This window comes from Pan troglodytes, chromosome 2 (genome assembly GCF_028858775.2).
Source record: "Pan troglodytes isolate AG18354 chromosome 2, NHGRI_mPanTro3-v2.0_pri, whole genome shotgun sequence".
In the NCBI taxonomy this organism is placed as follows: Eukaryota; Metazoa; Chordata; class Mammalia; order Primates; family Hominidae; genus Pan; species Pan troglodytes.
In genome coordinates, this window is record NC_086015.1 from 60,681,296 (window position 1) to 60,707,332 (window position 26,037).

Below are 26,037 nucleotides of genomic sequence, written 5' to 3' on the forward strand. Positions count from 1 at the left end.
AGCAAAGACAAGATAATTATTCATCTCGTATTTCCTCCAAAGGGACACTGTATGAAATCTGGTTGATTATATGAATGCCTACAGTGTCCTGTATCTTCTACTCATTGTGTTTTCATTATAAAGAAACTTTAAAATAGGCTGGGCATGGTGGCTCACACCTGTAACCCCAGCACTTTGGGAGGCCGAGGTGGGTGGATCACTTAAGGTTAGGAGTTCGAGACCAGCCTGGCCAACTTGGTGAAACCCCAACTCTACTAAAAATACAAAAAATTAGCCGGGTGTGGTGGTGGGCGCCTGTAATCCTAGCTACTGAGGAGAAGGCTGAGGCTGGAGAATCGCTGGAACCCAGGAGGCAGAGGTTGCAGTGAGCCGAGATCACGCCACTGCACCCCAGCCTGGGCGAGAGTAAGACTCGGTCTCAGAAAAGAAAAAAAAACAAAGAAACTTTAAAATAGTTTAATGTCAATGCTACTTTCAATCTTCTCTAATTCTAAGTCCTACACCTCTGGTGAATTTAATACTTTTAAAAAGCTGAGTTATGAAACCTGTTTTATTTTTTATCTTTTTCTATTAAAGTGCTAAAACCTTTCAGTCTATTCACAGTAGCAGATTTTCAAAGGAGATCTTATGCTTGGACAACCAAATGCGCTGATGCTACATTATAACTTTTCATACTTTGCAGATTTTCATTCATTATAAAAATAATACAAAGCACTTAATCTTTTGCTATATGTACTTATTCTTTCCATTTATAAAACTAAAGAAACATAAATCTCTTACCTATGTTTCTATCTGTATTAAAGCTGTTAGATCTACAAATTTTTTAAAAGAAAAGAAAAACATTACTCATTAGTATAATCATAAAAATTAACATGTAAGATGATATAAGTGCAATTTTTAATGGCATACTACAGTTAAGTCCTTCCTCCAGGTAGAAAGAACAAAGAAATTACTCATTACAAAGTCTAGTAAATCCAAGTCTACTTAGAGAAAACAGAAGTACTTACTTCGCTCAAATTACCACATTTACCTAAATTTAAGGGAGTTGTTTTTTCCAAAAATATTAACCAAGAGAGAACAGTGTCCACCAAAGTCTCTTGTCAATTATTTTGCTGACATTAGAAGACACAGCGTCGATATATAAATATATTAATTCATCATTCAGTAAATACATACTAAGCTCTTATTTACCAGGCACAGTTCTAGGTAATAGGATTATAGAGATAAACAGAACAAAGTTCCAACCTACATAAATCTAATGAGGAAGACAGAAAACAATGATATATAACAGATCATGATGGTTTTCAGTGCTATAAAAAGAGACATAAGAGTATAGAGGTAAAAAAAAAAAACAGAGAAACCTCAATGATAAGGAAATACGTGAAGAAATGTAGAATGAATTACGCAGCTTACTGGGGAAAGAGAGAGAACAGCAAATGCAGAGGCCCTGAAGCAGGAGCATTCATGGAATATTCAAGGTACAAGGATGGATGTTCACTCAATGCTCCTTTGAAATGATATAGAGGTCAAGAGATGGAATCAAAGAGGAGGCAAAGAAATTAACAGTCATTATTCCTGGGGGCATGACCTCATAATTTTAAGTGCTGGATGTCTTTTAAAGACTACTTATGAAAACACTATAGTGAAAGTATGTATCACAGTGATCATAAATTTAGAGCCACAAAAAATGAAAGCCACAACTGTCTTGATACTATGTCAGTTGGTACCTGTGGCTATAGATGGTTTCCAAGGATTATTCACCTACATAAAAGAAGGACCATAAATGGAAGAGAAGATAATTTGATCTGGAAAACTGACAAAGAGGTAAACCTCAAAAATGTACATATATGTTTCATGATATATGGTTTTAGAACAGCAGTATTTCTAAATTAATAGATATCATACATGACTTCAAATATGTATAGACACCCAAAGTAAAAAATGAGCAGACATTTGACCATCTCACCTACATCCCTATAAATTTACTTATTCCATTTGGCTAAAGCATTTTTAGAATCAACACATGGGGAAAAAAAATGGTAACTGCTTCCTATTTGGTCACCTTATACTAGAGCTTTTAAGAAATACTAACACAAGAACAGAAAACCAAAAAAAGGAAAGAAATCATCAGGCCAAGGGTGGCAGCTCATGCCTATAATCCTAGTGCTCTGGAATACCAAGGCAGGAGAACTGCTTGAGGCCAGGAGTTTGAGACCAGCCTGGCCAACACAGCAAGACCCATTTCCATGAAAACTAAAAATAAACCAGACATGATGGTGCATGCCTGTAGTCCCAGCTACTTGGGAGGATCGCTTGCACACAGGGGTTTGAGGCTGCAGCAAGCTATGACTGCACCGCTTTACTCACTACAGCCTGGGCAACAGAGCAAGACTTTGTCTCTAAAGAGGAAAAAAAAAGAAACAGATGGTCCTCAACACTGGCTGAAAATCAGAATCACCTGGAAGCTTTTAAAAACTATCAATGCCTTGACTGCCCACTAAATATTTGGTTTGGTTTGTGGTGAGGCATGAGCATCCTTTGTAGAAGCTCCCCATTTCCAAGAGTGCTAATACACAAAATCTCACTTTTTTGTTGTTGTTGTTGTTTAAATACAGACGAAGTCTTGCTCTGTCACCCAGGCTGTAGTGCAGTGGTGCGATCACGGCTCACTGCCAACCTCCACCGCCCAGGTTCAAGCGATTCTCTTGCTTCAGCCTCCCAAGTAGCTAGGACTACAGGCACATACCACCACGTCCAGCTAATTTTTTTGTAGTTTTAGTAGAGACACAGTTTCACCATGTTGGCCAGGCTGTTCTTGAACTCCTGACCTCAGGTGATCCACCCACCTCGTCCTCCCAAAGTGCTGGAATTACAGGCATGAGCCACTGCGCCTGGCCAAAATCTCACTTTTTAAAACTGCCACTTACTGGCCAGGTGCGGTGGCTCACGCCTGTAATCCCAGCACTTTGGGAGGTCGAGACGGGTAGATCACGAGGTCAGGAGATCAAGACCATCCTGGGTAACACAGTGAAACCCTGTCTCTACTAAAAATACAAAAAAATTAGCCAGGCATGGTGGTATGTGCCTGTAGTCCCAGCTACTCGGGAGGCTGAGGCAGAATGGCGTGCACCCGGGAGGCGGAGCTTGCAGTGAGCCGAGATCCTGCCAATGCACTCCAGCCTGGGGGACAGAGAGAGACTCCATCTCAAAACAAACAAAACCTGCCACTTACTCAACTACACAAACCTTCATTTCTAAGGAAGAGATTAGCGAGATGAGGTTTAAATTTTAGCTTGTATTTATTTCCACATGGTAAACTGTCTGTTCTTCACACTGACCATTTAAAAGTCATTGTAAACACTTCAGTCTCCAACCAACTTCAAGGGAAGTTAAAAAAAAAAATGGGAAGGAAACAAAATGGTCCTCCTAACTCAGTAGTACAGGATCTGTAGTAGAATTATCACTGCGGATGATGTCTAAAACTCCTAAGTCTTACCTTGATGAAGGTACAAACTTCGGAGTTTGTATATCATCTTTGTAAGTAAAAGACACAACTGCATATGGACAAACGTGTCTTGGTCTTCGCCTTAGCTCATCAAAGCCATACTCATAAAAATAATACTAAAAATAAGAAAATGCAAAATTAACTTCTTTAAAAAGGCAAGGTGAAACCTTATATTTAACTGCCTGATTTCTGAGAAATAGAAAACCATATATGCACTTCTGACAAAAAACGTCTTTAAGCTCTGCGTGCCAATTTAACTAAAATAATTAGTACTTTGTATTCATTTTGTGATACAAAATATTCTGCATCTAAGTGCGTAAGATCCCAGAGTATTACTAACTATTCCAAAAGTTTACTTCTGAAGAGTTGACCACCGGGAGTTTCCTAATAAAAATATTATAAACAGAGCCTAAGCTCCCAGGTCAGCTCAGAATAGCCAATCTAATACAAAAAGCAAAATACTAAGAACACAATCTCAACTAAACCAAACTATGGTTTTGCTATTTCAAAAGAAAAACACACCTGGGCTCCAATTGCAAACAAAGTAGCAAAGGGAGATACGGAAAAGAATCTGAACATAGGTGACAAAGATAGCCTTCCCTCTTCCCATTACCCATCAGTCTTTCCCCTTCACCTCTTCACCACATTCAGTATAGTACAGTTTTGTAACTTTCAGAGTAGTGATTTTCACTTTAAGAATGCCTGAGTTTATGAACACAGTAGTACAGTTCTTCAAAGTCCATTCCCCTGGGAAACTATTGATTTCAATAATGTTGTTATTGCTCTAAAAATGGCTGGAGTTTTTTTAAAAACGTAAGGCCAGTTTGCAAGTCCTTCTAGAAAAGCCAATAACTATCTTACATGTATACTTCACACCTACCAATATTGCTACTGTCCAGAGAGTAATCAAATGAGTCAGTCCCAAATGACTTTGGTGAATATAATTTTTGCTAAAAGCCCACAACAATAGTTCTTAAAATTTTATTTTACATAAATAAAGCAAAAATTAAAGAAAGAACATTTCCAGGGAAGTTAACATTACTGCTTTTCACAAGCAGTCTATTTGGTTATAGACATTTTTTTTAATGTTTAAAAGAACAGGTGCTGGGTGTGGTGGCTCACAGTTGTAATCCCAACACTTTGGGAGGCTGAGGCAGACAGGATCACCTGAGGTCAGGAGTTTGAGACCAGCCTGGCCAACATGGTGAAACCCCATCTCTACTAAAAAAATACAAAAAATTAGCCAGGTGAGGTGGCAGGTGCCTATAATCCCAGCTACTTGGGAGGCTGAGGCAGGAGAATCATTTGAACCTGGGGGGCAGAGGTTGCAGTGAGCCAAGATCACGTCACCACACTCCAGACTGGACAACAGAGCGAGACTCCGTCTCAAAACAAAATAACAAAATACTAATAATTAAAAAACAAGAATAGGGAGGCCGAAGTGGGAAGATCACTTGAGCCCAGGAGTTCTAGACCAGCCTGGGCAAAACAGTGAGACCCCCATCTCTATTTAAAAAAACAAACACAAAAACAAAAAACCATTGCTTTATAGTCAAACCTCATATAAAAACTTAACACTAAAGCTCATCAAATGTTACTCTTATATATGTGTAGTATATGTCAATTATACTTGAATAAGGCTTAAAAAATAGTTCTAGGTTTGCATCTTTAAAAATGTTAATAAAGATAGAAAATACCTATCAAATCAATAGTATAAAATGTTATGCATTAAGATTATTTCAAGGGGTTTCAACTTTACCTTGAAAGATGAGTAGTATCTTATTAGGCAAGAGATCTTTCTAGGCCAGGAAATGCCAAGGTTTCAAAATGAAATGAGGTGTGTTGAGGGCAATGATCATATAAAAACCAGGTCACAGTCTACTGGCAGGAAGAGCTAGACTAGGGAGTCTATAAATATTACCCTGTAACCTTGAAGACCCACTGTATGTTTCTGAGACATCTCAGAAAACACTGAACAAACAGCAGCAACATACACTGGAGTCTGGAAGTGATATGCAGACACCAGAGTCTAGACTAATGTGGGGACAGAGAGAACTGAAAGGGAGACATTTTAAAGGATTTGGTAACAAACAGGTATGAGATCACAACATTACAACGGATCCTGGCACCTACCTGAGTAAGCTCATAGGCTCTGTAAGCCAAAAGTGATGTAATTCGATTGGCATTCTTCGACACGTGACATTCATGCTTTGGTGTGGGGTCCAAAGCACTCTTATTTAACATAGATTCCAAACTTTTTACGCCCATGGGGTCATATATACTCTTTATTTTACCCTAAAATAGAGAAAACCTTTTAAGTGTCTACCTAAACCTAATTGTTGACTATATAACATTAATATTATGAAATACTTCTTTGAATATAGATCAACTATCCCAACCATTTTTTCCCTTTAATATCTCACAGAACAGCTGGGCGCGGTGACTCAGGCCTGTAATCCCAGCACTTTGGGAGGCCAAGGCAGGCGGATCACCTGAGGTCAGGAGTTCGAGACCAGCCTGGCCAACATGGCGAAACCGTCTCTACTAAAAATACAAAAATTAGCAGTGCATGGTGGCGCACGCTTTTAATCCCAGCTACTCAGGAGGCTATGGCAGGCAGAACTGCTTGAACCTGGGAGGCGGAGGTTGCAGTGAGCCAAGATTGTGCCACTGCACTCCAGCCTGTGTGACAGAGTGAGACTCCATCTCCAAAAAATAAATAAAATAATATCTCATAGAACACTTTTACCAAATTTGAAGCAGTAAGAAAAAGCTAATCACTAAAAAAAAAAAAAAAAAAAAAACATTTGAACTTGTTTAATAACAAGTAAATAGAAACTCCATTCATAATACTCTTCACTAATATAAATCATATTACCAACATATTACTCTCTACATTCCTTTCTTTGGAAAGGAAAACAAACTCTTAAGTACGGTTAGCTTAGCTCAAAGATGGCAAATAGGCCAGGCGCAGTGGCTCATGCCTGTAATCCCAGCACTTTGGGAGGCTGAGGCGGGTGGATCACGAAGTCAGGAGATCAAGACTATCCTGGCTAACACGGTGAAACCCCGTCTCTACTAAAAATACAAAAAATTAGCCGGGCTTGGTGGCGGGCACCTGTAGTCCCAGCTACTTGGGAGGTTGAGGCAGGAGAATGGCATGAACTCGGGAGGCGGAGCTTGCAGTGAGCCAAGATGGCGCCACTGCACTCCATCCAGCCTGGGCAACAGAGCGAGACTCCGTCTCAAAAAACCAAAAAACAAAAAACAACACACACACAAAAAAAGATGGCAAATAAACCATTTTCAAAAGTATCTTTAACTACCAAACACTAACAAGCATGAACTTTTAAACAATCTCCTAAAAACAGCATCATCTAAAAATTAAAATCCAAATCAAGTGTAGTTTTTCATACATGAAGTGTGTAAGTTTAAATTACCTTCATTATTTTAAAAATAACAACATCACCCGTTGCCCCCGTGTCCAAAGGATTCGCTTGTAATAAATCAGCATACCTAGAAACATAGACACCTAGAAAAGACGGAAAAATTAAGGAAACTGATTATATTTTTCAAAATCACTAGGACTAAAATAAGACATTTTTAAGAAGTTATCCTTCATCAATTTGAGGTGTTCAAAAATCAGAAACAAAAGATAAAACTGATCTTACATTTCAGAACCTATGACTAGTCTTTTTCTGGGAACATAATAAAGCATGAATTTAATAACAACTGCAGTGAAATTACGAGACAATGTATTTTTAGACAGCAACTTAGTAGTAGATATTTATATTTAAAAAGAAAAAAGATTACCCATGGAAGGACTGCCAAGAATTGTTATTTTGGACTGACCCACGTGTAATCCTTTTTCACATATGGTTTGAACCTAAATTAAAAAAAAAAATACTTCATCTTGCAGTCATAACAACATTTAAAACATGAAAAAATAATTTTATAAACTTGGTTTAAATAAAAACAAAGCTTCTTAACTATGTATCATTCTAGATCACAGAAATCTTATATATTTGCCACTTTATAAATATTAATGTAAAACTGACTTACACTTCTCAAAGTAACCATATCTAGAATCCATTTTTCTTCATTTTAATTTTTTTAGAGATAGGGTCTCCCTCTGCCCTCTAGGCCCGGAGTGCAGTGGCATGACCTTGAACTCCTGGGCTCAAGTGATCCTCTCACCTCAGCCTCCCAAGTAACTAGAACTACAAGTGCTCGCCACCATGCCTGGCTACTTTTCAATCATTTTTCTTCATGCCAGGTGTGACAGATACTCTTAACTCCTGCCACTCAATATATATAACCATTACTTTTCAAAGAGAATTAGAAACAGCAAAATATTATTCCACCTAAATATCTTCGATTAAAAGGGGAAAAAACAGACCAGGCATGGTGGCTCACGCCTATAATACCAGCACTTTGGGAGGCCAAAGCAGGCAGATCACTTGAGGTCAGGAGTTCAAGACCAGCCTGGCCAACATGGGGAAACCCCAACTCTACTAAAAACACAAAAAAATTAGCCAGGTGCGGTGGCATGTCCTGTAATCCCAGCTACTCGGGAGGCTGAGGCACAAGAATCACTTGTATCTGGGAGAAGGAGGTTGCAGTGAGTGAGCCGAGATCACACCATTTCACTCCAGCCTGAGCAACAGAGTGAGACTCCATCTCAAAAAAAAAAAAAAAAAAAAAAGGAAAAATGGTTCCAGGCACATAGAATCAACAATATAGAAGATAATCTCACATATAATCAACAATATAGAAGACAGTCTTCTTAATAAAGAAAAAAGGCCAGGCGTGGTGGCTCACACCTGTAATCCCAGCACTTTGGGAGGCCGAGGTGGGTGGATCATGAGGTCAGGAGTTCAAGACCAGCCTGGCCAACATGGTGATACCCCGTCTCTACTAAAAATACAAAAATTAGCCAGGTGTGGGGGGGTGTTTCTGTAACCCCATGTACTTGGGAGGCTGAGGCAGGAGAATCGCTTGAACTCAGGAGACAGAGGTCGCAGTGAGCCAAGATCACGCCACTGCACTCCAGCCTGGGTGACAGAGCAAGACTCCATCTCAGAAAAAAATAAATAAATAAATAAATAAAGAGAAAAGTATTGTTATCAAGCACATTCTAGGGGAAGAAAATAGGACTGGTCAGAGAAAAAACTGAGTACATTTGAAAAACAAATTACAAACAATAAACATTTTGCCCCATTAAATCATGTATTCCACTTATATATCAAAAAAGTCTATAATTGTCAAGAATACTGTTGAATAATCACAAAATTAGTAACTTACAATGGAAACATCCCCAAATTGTTTTTTATAAAATGCGTTAACTCACCTGGTATCGATCAACCATCAGAAATGCATAGGATTCTGAAAGTTCCTTATCTAAACGACCATCAAACTTCAGTTCTCTTCGCTTTTCTGTAAACTAAATGAAATTAAAACTATAACAACTACTTAGCATGTGATTATGTTTTTCAAGCTACAAGTTTTATTTTTTTTTCCAAGAAATCTCACACCTACCAAAATGGAAAAATAATCTCTATCTCTCTATACTCTCTGTCCTTCAGTTTTTCCCCTATTTTAACTGGCTCTTTATATATAATATTAATATAGTCAAATAAACATCTAATGCTCACCAATCTTTAAATTTATCTTATAATTTTACCACATTCCAACTCTCCCATAGATTATAAATTCATGCTTTAATTATCTTTGTATCTTCCATTTTACTTAACATGGTACACTGCATCCAACAGGTGGTTTAATAAATCTGCTGAATGACCAACTTCTAGACTATAAACTCAATTAGGACAAGAAAAATGCTTCTTTTCTCTGTAACTGTATTCTCAATGCCAAGCACATAAGATGTGCTCCATACATATTTATAGGATGGAAGAGTGACTTTTTCTAACTAGTTGGAACTATTAAGTTATCCTAAACCACTGGCTTTCCTAGCTATAAAATAGATATGCATTTAAAATATAAAATAGCTAACATTTTATATTCAGGCTATTACTGCTCTTTAATAACTAATGTATCTTCAGACTAAATTTTCATATGAAATTAACAAATAATCGCTACCATACCATGAAACCACATCAATTGAAACTACTAAGATTTTAATTTTCTCTGGGATTCAGTGCCCTTTAGGGAACCTTTCAAAATTAAATCCTGGTACCACTTGGTTAACCAACTTGCAAAAATAAAAAATTCGTATTTCAGGTCCATCGGAAATCATTATGCATCAAATATTTCAAAACATCTATACACTCTGGCTTTTCCTAAATCAAAACTCAAATATTCTAATTTGTACATGAAACTTAAGTTCACTGTCTAACATGCTCAATTATTCTTCTTTGTTTGAACTTTTTCACTAAGAATATGTACTAATGATAAAATCCTAATATAGCCACCAGGCAATAATTGTGGAAAAAATTAAGCATGTCCTAAAAACAAACACACCCATATATTTGACTTCATTAATTACCTTCCAATTTAGGCATTTAATTAACATGTACAATACTCAAAGAGCAAAAAGCCCTACTAATTCACAATTTATTTATTTACTTATTTATCTGAGACAGAGTTCTTGTTCTATCACCCAGGCTTGAGTGCAGTGGCGCGATCTCAGCTCACTGCAACCTCACGGGTTCAAGCAATTCTCCTGCCTCAGCCTCCCAAGAAGCTGGGATTACAGGTATGTGCCACCACGCCTAGCTAATTTTCGTAGAGACGGGTTTTGCCACGTTGGCCAGGCTGGTCTCAAACCCCTGGCCTCAAGCGACCCGTCCATCTCGGCCTCCCAAAGTGCTGGGATTACAGGCATGAGCCACCATGCTCAGCTGAATTTACAATTGAACCATTAGCTAGTAAGCTATCTCTATACTTAAGATTTTCAGTTAAAAAGTTATTTTACATAATTGCATATTAGTAACAATTTAACACAGCAGATAAATGTAATGCTACAGCAACATCTGGTGGAAAAGAGATGTCATTTAAAACTTGTTTTCCCAATTAGGCAGGTGCAGTGGCACATGACTGTAATCCCAGCTACTTTGGAGGCTGAGGCAAGGAGAACTGCTTGAACCAGGGAGGCAGAGGCTGCAGTGAGCCGAGATCGCGCCACTGTACTCCAGCCTGGGCAACAACAGTGAAACTCCGTCTCCAAAAAAAAAAAAAAACTTGTTTTCCCTTTGTGATTTGGTTTTCCTAAAAATTTTAGTATTTCTAGAGAACATTTTTTTCCCAGGCTGTTAACTGGTTCTGAAAACAATCTTACAGTAGGTATAATTTAAAACATACCTCCTTTTCCAAAAGCTCATTGTGTACCAAGCAAGCACGTCTGTAGTTAAAATTTGTTACTGAGGTTGGTTCAAGGTAAGAAGAATGGAGAATATTTACAACATCTTCAAATTCTCGAGAGCCTGGAGTTAATGGCTGGAAAAGTGCTAAAATAAAAAAACAAACATTTAAAATGTTTAACATTACTCCATCTTAAATATAGCTTTTTATATTTTTGTGGGTTAATGTAACTTTAAATACCATGAAAAAAGGCATCAAGGCTATCTTACTTTGTGATACGCAAAAGAGATACTTATTAACTCATTGAAAAAAAACGTAAAACTAGTTGCCTACATACACCAGTTCCTTCAACAATGAGGATCTGGCATTACATACATAGACAAGGAAGGTGCAATTTTGCAAACCTTAGGCATGCTATATTAGGCAACCTAAATTGCTTAAAGACTCTTAAAAGAATCTGTGTTTATACTCAACTTAGCTCCTATTTTATGTTACACTGAAGTATGTCTCAGACTGTGTATCTCAGCAAACTACCTATACCATGTATGAGACCATAAAAGCATTTAAGACGTTATGTGAAGTAACAAAATATGCTGTTACTGACACACTGGTCTTTAAGTTAAAAAAAAAAAAAAAAAAAAAAAAAAAAAGCTTGGTGGCTCATGCTTGTAATTCCAGCTCTTTGGGAGGCCAAGGCAGCAAGACTGCTTGAGCTCAGGAGTTCCAGAGCAGCCTGGGCAACACAGTGAGACCCTGTCTCTACAAACCATTAAAAAAAAAAAAAAAATTAGCCAGGCATGGTGGTGCATGCCTGTAGTACCAGCTACTTGGGAGGCTGAGGCAGGAGGATCCTTTGAGCCCAGGAGTTCAAGGCTGCAGTGAGCCACGTTCTCCCACCGCACTCCAGTCTGGGAGACAGAGCGAGACCCTGTCTCAAAAATAAAAATAAAATGCTGCACTCACGTGGCTTCTTGTATAATCCACAAAAAGTAGTAGAACATTTATTATGACAACTTAGTAAAATGAAAACATTTGGGGCTTTAGAGTCAAAGCTGGACACAAATACCAGACCTAGCACTACTGGCTTGGAGTAATATGCGGGTAAATAAATTACTTATATAGCTCAGCTCTCTCATATGTAAAACGGCAAACTCCAGCTACACTAATAACCACTATATGCCACATGCCACACGAGACAACAAGTGGAAAAAGCTCTAAGCATAGCATCTGACACATAGTAGGACATTAAGTTTGTTTTGAGACGGAGTCTCGCTCTGTCACCCAGGCTGGAGTGCAGTGACACAATCTTGGCTCACTGCAAGCTCTGCCTCCAAGGTACACACCATTCTCCTGCCTCGGCCTCCCAAGTAGCTGGGACTACAGGCACCCACCACCACACCCGGCTAATTTTTGTGTGTGTGTGTTTTTAGTAGAGACGGGGTTTCACTGTGTTAGCCAGGACGGTCTCGATCTCCTGACCTCGTGATCCACCTGCCTCGGCCTCCCAAAGTGCTGGGATTCAGGCATGAGCCACCTTGCCCAGCCAGGACATTTAAGTTTTTATCCTCCACATCCCCAACCATTCTACATCCCACTGAATTTTTTTTTTTTTTGAGATGGAGTTTCGCTCCTGTTGCCCAGGCTGAAGTGCAGTGGCACGATCTCGGTTCACTGCAACCTCCGCGCCTCCCAGGTTCAAGCGATTCTCCTGCCTCAGTCTTCCAACTAGCTGGGATTACAGATGCCTGCTACCACGCCCAGCTAATTTTTAGATTTTTAGTAGATATGGGGTTTCACCATGTTGGCCAGGCTGGTCTCGAACCCCTGACCTCAGGTAATCCACCTGCCTCGGCCTCCCAAAGTGCTGGGATTACGGGCATGAGCCACCGTGCCCAGTCCCCACTTAATTTTTAAAACATTTAAATCAACTATGCAATTAGTTCTTGAGAATTACTGGTCTAGTAACCTCAAATTTCCATCTTATGCACAAAATACTTTAATTTACTAATACACCTAAAAGTCTATACATATATATATTTCCCCAAATCAAAAAGGAACCACTTTTCACTGTAGAGAGAACTACTCATAGAAACTATGTTATTCTCTATTACCTTAATTTCTTTCAAGACACTATTTAATAAGGGTCAAGAATGTAACAGTCAAAACAGGTCACTACTGAAACATAATGTTCCACTTGTACATACTCCTAAAGGTAACAGATGCAGCGAACTGTTATCTTTTTTATACATGATTATTAGACTTTAAAAGACATGTCAAATGACAGAGCCATTCATCCATTCATTTACCAAAGCATGTATATATTACGTAAGTGTCTGTAAAAACGTAGTTTTCAATGGCACAATGTGTACAAACAAATGGTTACCACTATTTTCGAACTGTGCACGAAAAAAATAGTCAACAGTTATACCAATACAATTAAAAAATAAACAGGAGTAAGCTCAAACAAGTACTCAAATAGAACAAGACTACTCAACACAAAGTGTCCTATAATCAAACTTGTAGCAGACGAATATGCTCGGTAACCTATTGATTGTAAGCTCCATGAGAGCAGGAACTGTACCTGCCTTGCTCATTACTCGTGTTTCCCATATCCCAGTAGCTAGACCTGTGAGTGCCAGCCCTAAATATATTAAGTAGTCAAGAAAATGAGAAATTTTGTCAAGAGCTTTAAAAATGGTAACAATATATTCTACTACTAAATGACTGTGATTTAAAATTGACTCTTTCACAAATTCAACAATTCAGTAATATACGAAACACAAATGAAAGCTCAGAAAAGAGGGTAGAAGGCATATATTGTCTTCATTCAAACCTGTGTTATGGAACGTAGGACAAAAACATCTTATCTTTGTGATAATTGTCCCCAATTAAACTGTGAAAAACTTGGCAAGGAAAGCAGCATGTGGAGGTCTTTATATGCTTTCACAACCAAAGTGGGCCAAGCATGATTTTAAAAGTTGGGTTATGATTTTAAAAGTTGGGTTTTACACGATTTTGTTTCTAAACAAAATGACTTCAGATATATAAAATGTACACAAAAAAAGGTATCACATGGCTGCCAATTTCTATGAAATGTTAGTCTACATAAAAGAAATTTTCATTAGTTAAGCTACCCAATACAATTTCTACCATTAATCTAATCGTAAGTAAAAAATTAGTCAAATCATGAATCTGCATAAAAGTTGACATCCAAATTATTCTCAAAGTACTTAACATTTCCAGTTGACTCTAAAGCAATGTCCAAGTCATGTCCAATGTACTAAAAATGACAGCTGACAGGAAAAAAATTATTGCAAATGAAAAGGAAAAAGCATTTTAGCTCTAACAATAAATATCTGTATCCTAATTATTTTGTATTGCAAATGCCTCAGTGGCTTCGTTAGGCCGGTTATAATTTCTCATTTTTTCTGGTGATAATTTCTAAGATAATAAAATTATCCTGCAACTATTTTTAAGGATTTCAAGTCAACTTGCTGCTAACAGCAGTTCAGAAAATTTATTAAGTTCATGTTCTGAATGTACATTTTCTGGTAGTCTATTTTATGTCCTCAGAGGTCATTTAACACTACATGTATCTCGATCAATGCATCCTGTCACTCCTTTTAAAGAAAATATTTAAGTCAAAAATCTCAATTATGGGTCACTATTTGAGGTAGTAATAATAAACAACCCTGTGTCTATCCAAATAGGGAAAGCATTATGTATATGAATCATCCATTTCACTCAGGGAACTCAGTATTCAATACACTGTTCTCTAGATTGACAGTTACTGTCTAACCATTAGTGGTTAAGTACCACCTTCAATACTGTACTAAGAGCTTTACATATATCATCTCAATCATCAAAACTACACTATGAAGTTCAACATGCCCGTTTCTCAATTGAAACTGAGACAAGTAGCCTTTGAGTTGGCCCAAGGTTACAGGGTTAATGAATGAATCAAGCTGCTGGGATTCAAATTCAAGTGGTTAAGCTCCCTTTCTTGTATCCTGAAATATATGATGTGTGTGCATATGGGTATTAGACATACAATGTCCAATCATGTCAAGAGCTAGAAAAATGACTGTTTCCTCACTTTATAGACTAGAAATCATATACAACACTTAGACACAGGAAGTTAATATAAAAGAACAAAGAATTTGGTTCTAATACTGCTCTACCTTCCTATCTTCTCTCAAATTTCTTAATTTTTTCTGATTTTAATTTTCCTCTAGAGACAACAGGGCCAAGAGTCGTAACACCCTTTGTTTTATAAAGGTTAACAGCAGTAGCAATAGAAGTTCTTTCACACATTAAGAAATGTGTAATTTTGCTTATTTAATCGATTTCCATTAAATGCCTGTCAGAAGAACAGCTAAGTTGATTACTGATCACACAAGGTTTCCCTACTTACAAACTAATTATAGATGTATTTTACGAGACTGAAGAGCAGATTTAGAAGGGCACTTAGAGATTTATAATTCAAACAAGGAAACTGATAGTATCATAGAATTTCAACTGGAATTCAAATTTCCTGACTCTTAGCCATACTATCATCAAATATTTTTTATTACTAGTATCATACAAAACACACTCATGATTTTTTTTTTTTTTTTTTTTTTTTGAGATGGAGTTCTGCACTGTTGCCCGGGCTGGAGTGCAGTGGCGCGATCTTGGCTCACTGCAACTTCCACCTCCTGGGTTCAAGCTATTCTCCTGCCTCAGCCTCCCGAGCAGCTGGGATTTCAGGCACCCACCACCAGGCCCAGCTAATTTTTTGTATTTTTAGTAGAGTCAGGGTTTCACCACGTTGGCCAGGCTGGTCTCAAACTCCTGACCTCGTGATTCGCCCACCTCGGCCTCTCAAAGTGCTGGGATTACAGACATGATCCACCATGCCCAGCCCACACTCAAGATTTGAAGGTTGTATTTATAAAGGCAGTGGGCATTGATATATAATTTAGGTCATCAAACAGCTTTGTTCCTTAATCAAAAGAACATCTTCATCAATTAGTTGTACCAATTTGTTTGGTGTTAAGGCAGATCTTTTTGTATTATGTATACATGTATCACAAAAAATATTATCATATATACATAAATTTAAAAAAGCTAAACTTAAAAGACATACCATTCCTATCAAAACATACAAACGGGGCTGGGCGTGGCGGCTCATGCCTGTAATCCCAGCACTTTGGGAGGCCAAGGAGGGCGGATCACTTCAGGTCAGGAGTTCCAGATCAGCCTGGTCAACATGGCAAAATCCCACCTCTAAGGAGAATACAAAAATTAGCTGGGCGTGGTGGCACATGCCTGTAATCCGAACTACTGGGGGAGGCTAAGGAAGGAGAATCCTTTGAACCTAGGAGGCAGAGGCTGCAGTCAGCCGGGATTGCAACACTGGGCAACAGAGGCTCTGACTCCAAAAAAAAAAAAAAAAAAAAAAAAAAAGACATACAAATGGGTCATACGAAGTACAAATAAACAATTGTCTGATTTAAAGTAACTAATACATAGAAGATGACGAAATAATTAGCAAGAAGAGGCTGAGGATCTGAAATTTTCTCTGAATTCACAGCTGACGCCTATTAATGATTATAATACAACCACTCTCCATCCATTTGTTCTTCACAGTAAGATCTTTTTTAAAAATCACTTTTCTTCATTCTAAAAAAAATTACCACAGACAATACTTTAGGAGTGGGTACTTCATCTCTACATCAACAAGGTTGAACATAGTGTACAATTAGAAATGAATATGCTGGCAGGAATCAAGAGTACAAATACGAAACAAAGTTTTTTGGACTGAGGATAGCTCAAAGTAAATTTTACCTTGATTACTTTGCTATTATGTATGGAGAGAGCTATTGTTCTCAGAACCCACTCATCCATATACAACTAATGAAATACCATGGAAATTTTCTTAATGAGACTTGGCTCCAATGGCTTCAAAAAGGCAAGTGAAAATTTTGTGGGGGAAGATGGAGGTTAGGAGAATTAGCCATTACTTCTGGACTAAACCAGTATGGAAACTTAGTGCATGAGCGCAATTAATTTTTGAGACTCCCTTGGACCCTACAAAAACATTAACCAATAAACGTTTTCCAGAAAGTGAATCATCGCTACTCCATTTCCCAAGAACTCTGGAGGGAAAAATTACATCAAATGCAATTACCAATTTTAATTTACTTTTTATGACTCACTAGATTTAAAGAAGGCAATAGTGAAACATCTACCAACAAAATGCAATTCTACAATTTGGTTAAATTCTACAATTTGGTTAAATATAAGAATCATGCCTCAGCCAATAAATAACATACATCAAAAACAGTAAAATGTATACCTTTTCCGTCAAAGACGCACTTAGTATGTCAGTACTAACCAAATGTTGATAGTAAACATAATTTCTGAATGTCAAAATTCCCCAAGGATGAAAACATACTAAATATTTCTATATTTAATTGGGGGGGGGGGGAACAGTTTTTGTTACTAACAGGTCAGGTCAAAAGCAGCTAACTTAAACCCTTAGATTATTCAAACTGGGTAGCAAGGTTTTTCTTTTTTATAGTACTAAAAGTACTCTACAACTATCTTCAAATTCCATCTCCACAACTTAGCTGTGTGACCTGAAGCAAGTTACCTAACTTCTCAGTACTTTAGTCTCCTCATCTGTAAAATGGGAATAGTACCTACCACAAAACATTGTTGAGATTTAGTCAATGTATGTAAATTGCTTAGAACAATGCCCACAACTTATTAGGCACTATACAAGTGTTTGCCAATATTATTACTCAATTACAATGGCAGTTATTTTGGATGTCACACTACTGGCAAGACCAAAAAAAGAACTTTCTGAGTCAAGTTGTATTTGCATAGCAGTGACCTTTAAGGTATTAAAATATTTAAGTCCTCATCTTAAATTTCACTGGAAAAGCACAGTCACAAGAAAAGGTCTACCATATTAAAATATGAATGCAACAGAACCTACACTGTTTATGAATTTTTTTTAATAAAGTTGAATTTATGTATTAAATTCTATCAGCAACCACTAACTTCTCTCAGCTTGAACAAGATAAAATTCATGGTGGTAAAATAGCTGCTTATTTAATTTTTTAAAGTTCTATTTAAATCGCTATTTTACTATTTGAACAGCTGGTGTTCAGGGCATAAATAATTACACAAGTTAAAAATTGCTCATTTTCACTAATCATGACAAAGTCCACTGCGATATATTTTCCTCCCAACTTTTGTCTGTAAGTAAAAATGGAAAATACAAGTTTTACCCAAGAGGTACAAGACTATGGGGGACAACAGCTAGATTTATATTTCCTAATCCCTCAATTATTTCCACTTTTAGTATGTTCAACTGAAGTCTATTTTACAACAATCTCTGGATTTTATCTAATTTAAAAAAAACACACAAACACAGTGCCTTTCCAGTTCCTACTGCCTTCCCACATTTCAAACTAAATTTTGAAGAGTTTCTAGGCCAATCTTCTGGTCCTAACAAACAGTAAAAAAAAAAAAAAAAAAAATCACGGTTTGTCCATATTCTTAGGCACTTAAACCTTAAAAATAGATTTCAAACGGCTTTTATCAAGCTGTGAAGAAAAAAAATAGTTCCACCTCCTACCTCATAACCAGAGCCCATTTGAATGTACTTCCTACCTATTCTCTACCAATTGATTACACTGGGAACTTTTCTCATACCGACTATAATCATACATCTCAAATTTTAACTAAATACACGAAAAGAACTGAGTCTTGACCTTTAAAAGTATCTTTCTGAACCCTAAAATTACATTAACTCAAAAGATAGTTCTAGAAACATTCCTCATGCTAATTTCCAAAGGTTAACTTCATCTTTGTCAACATGGTTTCTCACACCAAGTATTTTCTTGGCTTTGCCATCCAAACAAATGAACTTTATTTGTATTTTTCCAATAAAAGGCTCAAACAATTCCAGTAGTGCAAATGGAACTGGTGATGCTTATGGAAAGTCAGTATAATGCTACAGCCAAGACTCTACACCAGATGGATGGAAAAGATACGGGAAAAAAACAAATCCTATTATTTTCCAAAGTAAATAATGAAAACCTAACCACACAGTAGGGCAAAAAGGAAGTTGTCTAAATTCAGAATATCCAAAATTTACTGGATAGTTAAAAAATAATACCCCAATAACAAAAAACGATACTAATTTTGACCTCCACTAGGAATTCTGACTCCATATTAACAATATGGCATTAAGATTTTTTAAAGGTACAAGTAATTAATGTAACTGTTTCCATATGGGTTCCAAAAACTAAGACTGGACTTTTTTTTAACCTGAAGTTCTACCATCTAGAAGACCAAGTTGGTGACTCTTGAGAATAAGGTAACTTCTCATTAGTTTTTTTCCATTGGGAAATTACTGCTCCAAGAACCTACCTTTCCATTCTTTTCAAATATAAGAAAAACAATACTAAGTTCGAATTTAAAGAGAGAGAGACCTATTTAATCTAACGCTTCAAAAACAAGGGGGAAAAATCTACATGGAAATGAAGTGTGATGGAAAACAGCAGTGTGCATGGATCACATCTACTAATAGAGATTTCTAAATAAGGGAGGACGCTGACATCAAGCACATTTCAAGTAGACACACAGAACTGAAGAATTTCCACGGGGAGAAGCACTCATGGTCCTCAGAACATTGGCAATGGCCTTGGAGAAAGCCCCAGAATCCATGGCCACGGGCTATTTCCATAGCGAGACTTCTCAGAAGCATCCTTAGGAGGACACAACGGCTTCTCTGCTTTCAGGGGCTGGGAGGGAGGGGCGCCGAGCACCATCTTTCCTCTCTGGGAGCTGCAGCCTTACGGACAAGCTTCAAACCTGAGCTACTTCCAACTTCCGCGGGGAGGGGCAGCAGGGGAGCGTGGTTCCACCGCTTTCTCTCGCACCAAACGCGGCAGCTGGGCGGCCGTGGCGGTGAGGGGAGAGGCGGCCGGCGCTGCATGCGTGTTTACGTATCTCGGATGGGTGTGGGAAGAGGAGATAGAAAGATTCTAATGAAAAGATGGAGGGGAGAGAGAGAGGGGGTTGAGAAGAAGGGGAGGCACCACCTTTCTTTTCTCTGCTCTTCCTGGGGATCTGAAAACTCCTCCTAACAGGCCTTTCGGGCTCTTCGGGGCCTCTGGGCAGGGCGGCCGCGCCCGCCTCAGAGGAGTCCTGAGGCTGCTCGTGGCTGAGGCTCTGGGCGGCCTCGGCCCCCGCGTTCTCCTCAGGCCCAGCGCCGCCGCTGGGCTCAGCGATGTTGAGGCCGCCGCCGCCGCCATTTTGTGGGGAGGACTCAAGCTCCGGAAGCGCCTGCTTCATCTCGTCGTCTCCGCCGCCGCCACTTTCCCAACTCGCATCCGTCGGCTGACAGGCCTCCGTCTCCACAGCAGTCGCCATCGCGCCGGCCTAAGGAGCTCTGGGAAGCTTCTGCCCACAAGGTCGACGGGTGTGGGGGGAAGGGGCGGCGGGCCAGTCTCGCCGCCGAGCTGCTCTCAGCCCACCCACCCCCTTCCCCCCGTGGCCTCAGGCTGCGCTCCCGACCTGGCAGCCTCTTGGGGGGCCCTGTAGCGGGCACCCCAAACGTGCTGCCCGGTCCTCGGAGCCGCTCCTCGCTCGGGCAGTTCTTCTGCCTTCCCCCGCCACTCAACGTGCGCGCGTCGGGGCCGGGAGGGGGCGGGGCCACCGCGGGCCACTCCACCAATGGGAGCGCGGCACCCGCCTCCGCGAGTGCGGATATACCGCGCCCGGGGGCGGAGTTTCGGGGCGCCCGAGCCCGCCAAAAGGGGCGACCGCAACGCCCCGCGAGGACCTCGACGCCGCAGCCGTGGCCTGCGGAATGCGTGGGCCCCTGGCGATCTTCGGGTTCCCGGGGATTCCCCCGCCGCGCTGCAGGCGAGGGAGACTAGCTTGGCCTCTTCTCCGGAGCGCAGGCGTCGCCCATTTGTGGGCAAAACCCTTCCTCTGCGCACGAGTTATCTCGGCCCAAACGGGCTTCAGAGCAGTGCATGCGGGACGATCTCGGTTTTATGAACTATTTGCATGTGTACAAAAACCTGGAGAGGAGATAAAAGAATGGGCTAGGCGGTAATAGCCTAAAAGCCTCGACAGCCTTTGCGACCTGCTATTCTCTCCGGATCTTGTATCTTTATGATAGATTACTCGCACCCGGCCTTCTCTTTTATCTCAAAGGGTGTGACCAAGTGTCACAGCTCCAGCAAGCACTTTCACCTGAGATCCTCTGATGGGACTTAACAACCTAGTGTTAACAGGATTTGGTTCTGGGGAGTTTGAGGGGAGGAGGCTGTTAACTTTTCCCATTTTTTTCATTTAGTCGCACCCCACCCCCCACCCCCCCCCCCCCCCCCCCCACGCCATGGAGACCGCACCTGGCCTCCATTTGTTCCCTTTCTATGGTTACTTCTGTTAAAAATCTGGCCACTGATAAACCTCTAACTCTACTGTTTCTTCCACTGGAACGTTCATCAACGTTTTCCTATAGTAAATGTATATTAAAGAAAAAATAAACTTGCGGTCACATTAAAAAATACACAGCAGGTCGTCGCTCTCCCATAAAGGGAACAACTTCATAGTTAAGAGCCCTTTACATAGTAGTTTCTACCTTATCAGTATAAACTATCACGGGTTATCGTGAGTACAGCCAATATTTACTGAGTGCTTTCTATGTGCTAGACACGGACTGGACAAGTGATTTACGTGCATTGTCTCCATTTAATCCTCACAGCAACAGACATGAGGTAGATACTAGTTTGCACAATTTGAAAGAAGCGTTGCAAGACACTGGACAAATTATGGTAACAAACCGAAGATTTGAAACCGGGTCTATTTAACTCTCCCAGTAAGTACTTAAGCACTGCACTGACTGCTTCTCTAAGACCTAATTTTCACAGCAGCTGTGCACTTTTATTCATTTTATGGACGAAGCAACAGAGGGCTGACATTTTGTTGAGGGTCGCCAAGCAGCAGGATCAGGTTTGAGACCCAGATCTCTAGTCTCAAACTGTCTCCCAAGGAGTTTACAGACCAAATTATCATCATAATAAAGCCCCAGGCTTAAAGAGCATTCCTAAGGGCAACACGAAAGTTGGATTCTTTTGTCCTCTAATAAACATTACCACTGTTTAACAGCTGATATTAAAAAAAAAACATGAATTGCCCAACCTATTCGAATCAATTTAGTAAATCATACGAAAGAGAGTGTAAATCCATTATTAGTAAATAGTTTAAAAACACATTTTAGGCCAGGCGCAGTGGCTCACGCCCATAATCCCAGCATTTTGGGAGGCCGAGGCGGGCAGATCACCTGAGGTCAGGGGTTGGAGACCAGTCTGGCCAACATGGTGAAACTCCATCTCTACTAAAAATACAAAAATTAGCCGGGCATGGTAGCACATGCCTGTAATCCCAGCTACTCAGGAGGCTGAGGCTTGAGAATTGCTTGAACCCGGGAGGCAGAGGTTGCACTGACCTGAGATGGCACCATTGCACTCCACCCTGGGCTGAGACTTTGTCTCAAAACACACACACACATTTTAAAAATATGTTTAAATGAAAAACTGAGGTCTAGGTTGAGGGGAAAATACATTATTTTAAGAAAAAGTTTTTTAGTTGGGGGAAGGGCTTTACCTGATTTAAAAGAGAGTACAGAAGATCAGAAACTCACATTGCAGTCCCAAATTGGTAACTTTCTTTTTTGTTGATTCATTGAAGGCATCCCTAAAAGCTCATTTTTATCAAATTCAAAAATAACTAATTGTAGCCAGGTGTGGCTCACGTCAAAATCCTACTTCGGGAGGTGGAGGCAAGAGAATCACTTGAGCCCAGGAGTTCAAGCCCAGACTGGGCAATAAGTGAGACCCTGTCTCTATTAAAAACAAACAAACAAAAACAACTAATTGCATGCTAATGCCACCACTTATCCACTCAAGAAAAGGCAACTCTACTTGTAAGCTCGTAGGCTATGCATAAAGCAATCACAGGTTGTTAGTAAAGAGTACCTAAAACTAAGGCTAGACAGAACCATTAGCCCTCCACAGAGGTTGAATCTTAAATTTTGTGAAGATAAAAATTGCTTCCCATTCCAAATCAACATTTATTTAAAAAAAAAAAAAACTTTAATGAAATGTAGCTGGGTGTGGTGGCTGACACCTATAATCCAGCACTTTGGGAGCCAAGGCTGGAGGATCACTTGAGCCTAGGAGTTCAAGACCAGCCTTCACCATATGGTGAGACTCTGTCTCTATTTTAAAAAAATAAATAAATAATCCTAGCACTTTGGGAGGCCGAGGCAGGTGGACTTGAGGTCAGGGGTTCGAGAATAGCCTGGCCAACATGGTGAAACCCTGTCTCTACTAAAAATACAAAAATCAGCTGGGCATGGGCCAGGCGTGGTGGCTCACACCTGTAATCCCAGCATTTTGGGAAGCCGAGGCAGTTGGATCATGAGGTCAGGAGATCAAGACCATTCTGGCTAACACGGTGAAACCCTGTCTCTACTAAAAATACAAAAAATTAGCCGGGCATGGTGGCGGGCGCCTGTAGTCCCAGCTACTCAGGAGGCTGAGGCAGGAGAATAGCGTGAACCCGGGAAGCGGAGCTTGCAGTGAGCTGAGATCATACCACTGCACTCCAGCCTGGGCAACAGCTCCGTCTCAAAAAAAAAAAAAATTAGCTGGGCATGGTGGTGGGTGCCTGTAATCCCAGCTACTTGGGAGGCTGAGGCAGGAGAAACTCTTGAACCCAGGAGGCAGAGGTTGCATTGAGTCAAGATTGCACCACTGCACTCCAGCCTGGACGACAGAGAGAGACTTCATCTCAAAAATAATAATAATCATAATAAAAGAAAAAAAATTAGTGAAATCAGATTTTCTATATTATGCCTTATAAGGTATAAAAAAATTAGGAGTCTCTAAAATATAATTTTAAATACATATTCATTTATTGTAGATAGCAAAAAAATTTCAGTTCAGCTGGAGAACATTACTAATGTTCACTATTAGAAATATTTTTTATGTATTGGGGACTAAGCACTGCTACCTACTAAGGATGTCATTTTGAAGCAAATGAACAGGGTTACCTTCTTCAAATTTGCTGTTCAGTGGGGAATGCGTCTGAAACTAGGATGTATGGTGATGGCTAAGCTGAGACCTAAAGGTAAAGTAAGGAGTCAGAAACATGAGGGGCAGAAAAGGGGTATAAATTTGCTGAATCCCACCTATTTCAGGAAAACTAACACAGTGACATACAGAAGATACCCATCTAGGTATTCATATATGTTTATGTATATAGATATCTGTGGGGGGGTGAGTACCACAGATGCACATAGTTCTGAAGCACGAGCTACCAAAAGTTTATGCTTTTAAGTATAAAGCCTGTAGTTGTCTCCTGTTATCAGTAATGGGCAAAGCAGCAGCACAAGGAATATTAGAGAACAGTATAAAATAGTGTAAAATTAAATTTCCAGGGACCACAATTGCCTTTTAAAATTTGGAAACATAAAAATAATCAATTTCAACTCCACAATTTAAAAATAGGAAAAGAGAGGCCGGGCATGGTGCCTCACGCCTGTAGGCCGTGAGCACTTTAGGAGGCCGAGGCAGGTGGATCACTTGTGGTTAGGAATTTGAGATCAGCCTAGCCAACATGGTAAAACCCTGTCTCTACTAAAAATACAAAAGTTAAGGCCGGGTGCAGTGGCTCACGCTTGTAATCCCAGCATTTTGGGAGGCTGAGGCGGGCAGATCAAGAGGTCAGGAGTTCGAGACCAGCCTGGCCAACACAGTGAAACCCCGTCTCTACTAAAAATACAAAAATTAGCTGATCATGGGGGCAGGCGCCTGTAATCCGAACTACTCGGGAGGCTGAGGCAGGAGAATCGCTTGAACCTGGGAGGCGGAGGTTGCAGTGAGCCGAGATTGTGCCACTGCACTCCAGCCTGGGCAACAGAGCTAGCCTCTGTCTCAAAAAAAAAAAAAAAAAAATTAACTTGGCGTGGTGGCACATGCCTATTATCCCAGGTACTCAGGAGGCTAAGGGAGGAGAATCACTTGAACCTGGGAGGCGGAGGTTGCAGTGAGCCGAGATTGTGCCATGGCACTCCAGCCTGGGTGACAGAGTGAGACTCTGTCTCAAAAAAGTAAAAAAATAAAAATAGGAAAAGACAATGACTCAAGATCATATAGCAAGCTAGTAACATTTATTGAGTACTTTCTATGTGTCAAGACACTGTTCTTTTTTTTTTTTTTTTTTTTTTTTTGAGATGGAGTTTCGCTCTTGTTGCCCAGGCTGGAGTGCAATGGCATGATCTCTGCTCACCGCAAGCTTTGCCTCCCGGGTTCAAGCAATCCTCCTGCCTCATCCTCCCAAGTAGCTGGGATTACAGGCACCCATCACCATGCCCAGCTAATTTTTGTATTTTTAGTAGAGACGGCGTTTCTCCATGTTGATCAGGCTGGTCTCAAACTCCCGACCTCAGGTGATCCGCCTGCCTTGGCCTCCCAAAGTGCTGGGATTACAGGTGTAAGCCACTGCGCCCAGCCCAGACACTGTTCTAAGAGTGTTACAGGTGTAGTCTCATCAATGCCCAGAGAAGGTACTAATGTTATTTCCATTTACAGATGAAAAAAACTGAGGCAGAGCAGTTAATTAACTTAATGTCATTTAGAGTGTAAGTGGCAAAACCAAGATTCTAACACAGGCACTGTGCCTCCAAAGCCCCATGCCGTTAATAACCACAATATATTAAACTTCTCTTGAAACAAAATACAAAACTCAGTGCATTTTCCACTATGTCATTTCATCTCCTTTCCTCAAACAGTACTTTAAAAGACAGGATATAAATAGCATAACTCAGCAATAACTATCAATATTGCTGATGCATAACCTTTTGACCTAGCAGTTCTACTTCTAGAAATGTATATGGTATAGATGTACTCATTCACATTCTAAATGTGTATTCAAGGATATTCTTTAGTGTTGTTAATAATAGCAAAGGATTGGAAATAAGTATCTATCAAAAGGTATGTCCATACAGTGGAATACAGCCATAAAAAGGAATGAGGCACTGATGCATGCTACAACATGAATGAACCTTGAAAACATTATGCTAAGTAAAAGAAGCCAGACACAAAAGCGATATATTATAGATTCTGTTCATATGG

General features: G+C 39.8%; 1 protein-coding gene across 14 annotated transcripts in view; it reads right to left on the bottom strand.

Annotated features, from left to right (window-relative positions):
* The window catches only part of TASOR (transcription activation suppressor), a 60,516-nt gene extending 39,948 nt beyond the window's left edge, over positions 1-20,568 (bottom strand). For 12 of the 14 annotated variants that reach the window (XR_010155619.1, XR_010155618.1, XM_016941342.4 and 9 more), the window contains exons 1-8: positions 19,927-20,568; positions 10,826-10,971; positions 8,856-8,948; positions 7,319-7,391; positions 6,946-7,037; positions 5,639-5,800; positions 3,497-3,621; positions 781-812 (exon numbers count right to left, since the gene is read on the bottom strand). Coding sequence is in view for 12 of the 14 variants with exons in the window: in XM_016941342.4 (XP_016796831.1) it covers positions 781-812; positions 3,497-3,621; positions 5,639-5,800; positions 6,946-7,037; positions 7,319-7,391; positions 8,856-8,948; positions 10,826-10,971; positions 19,927-20,257 (1,054 nt within the window). In the remaining 2 variants the exon portion in view is untranslated. The remainder of the gene's footprint in view (positions 1-780; positions 813-3,496; positions 3,622-5,638; positions 5,801-6,945; positions 7,038-7,318; positions 7,392-8,855; positions 8,949-10,825; positions 10,972-19,926) is intronic. The other 2 variants (XM_063806850.1, XM_063806849.1) reach the window with 1 other exon arrangement.
* Positions 20,569-26,037: the final 5,469 nt, after the last annotated feature.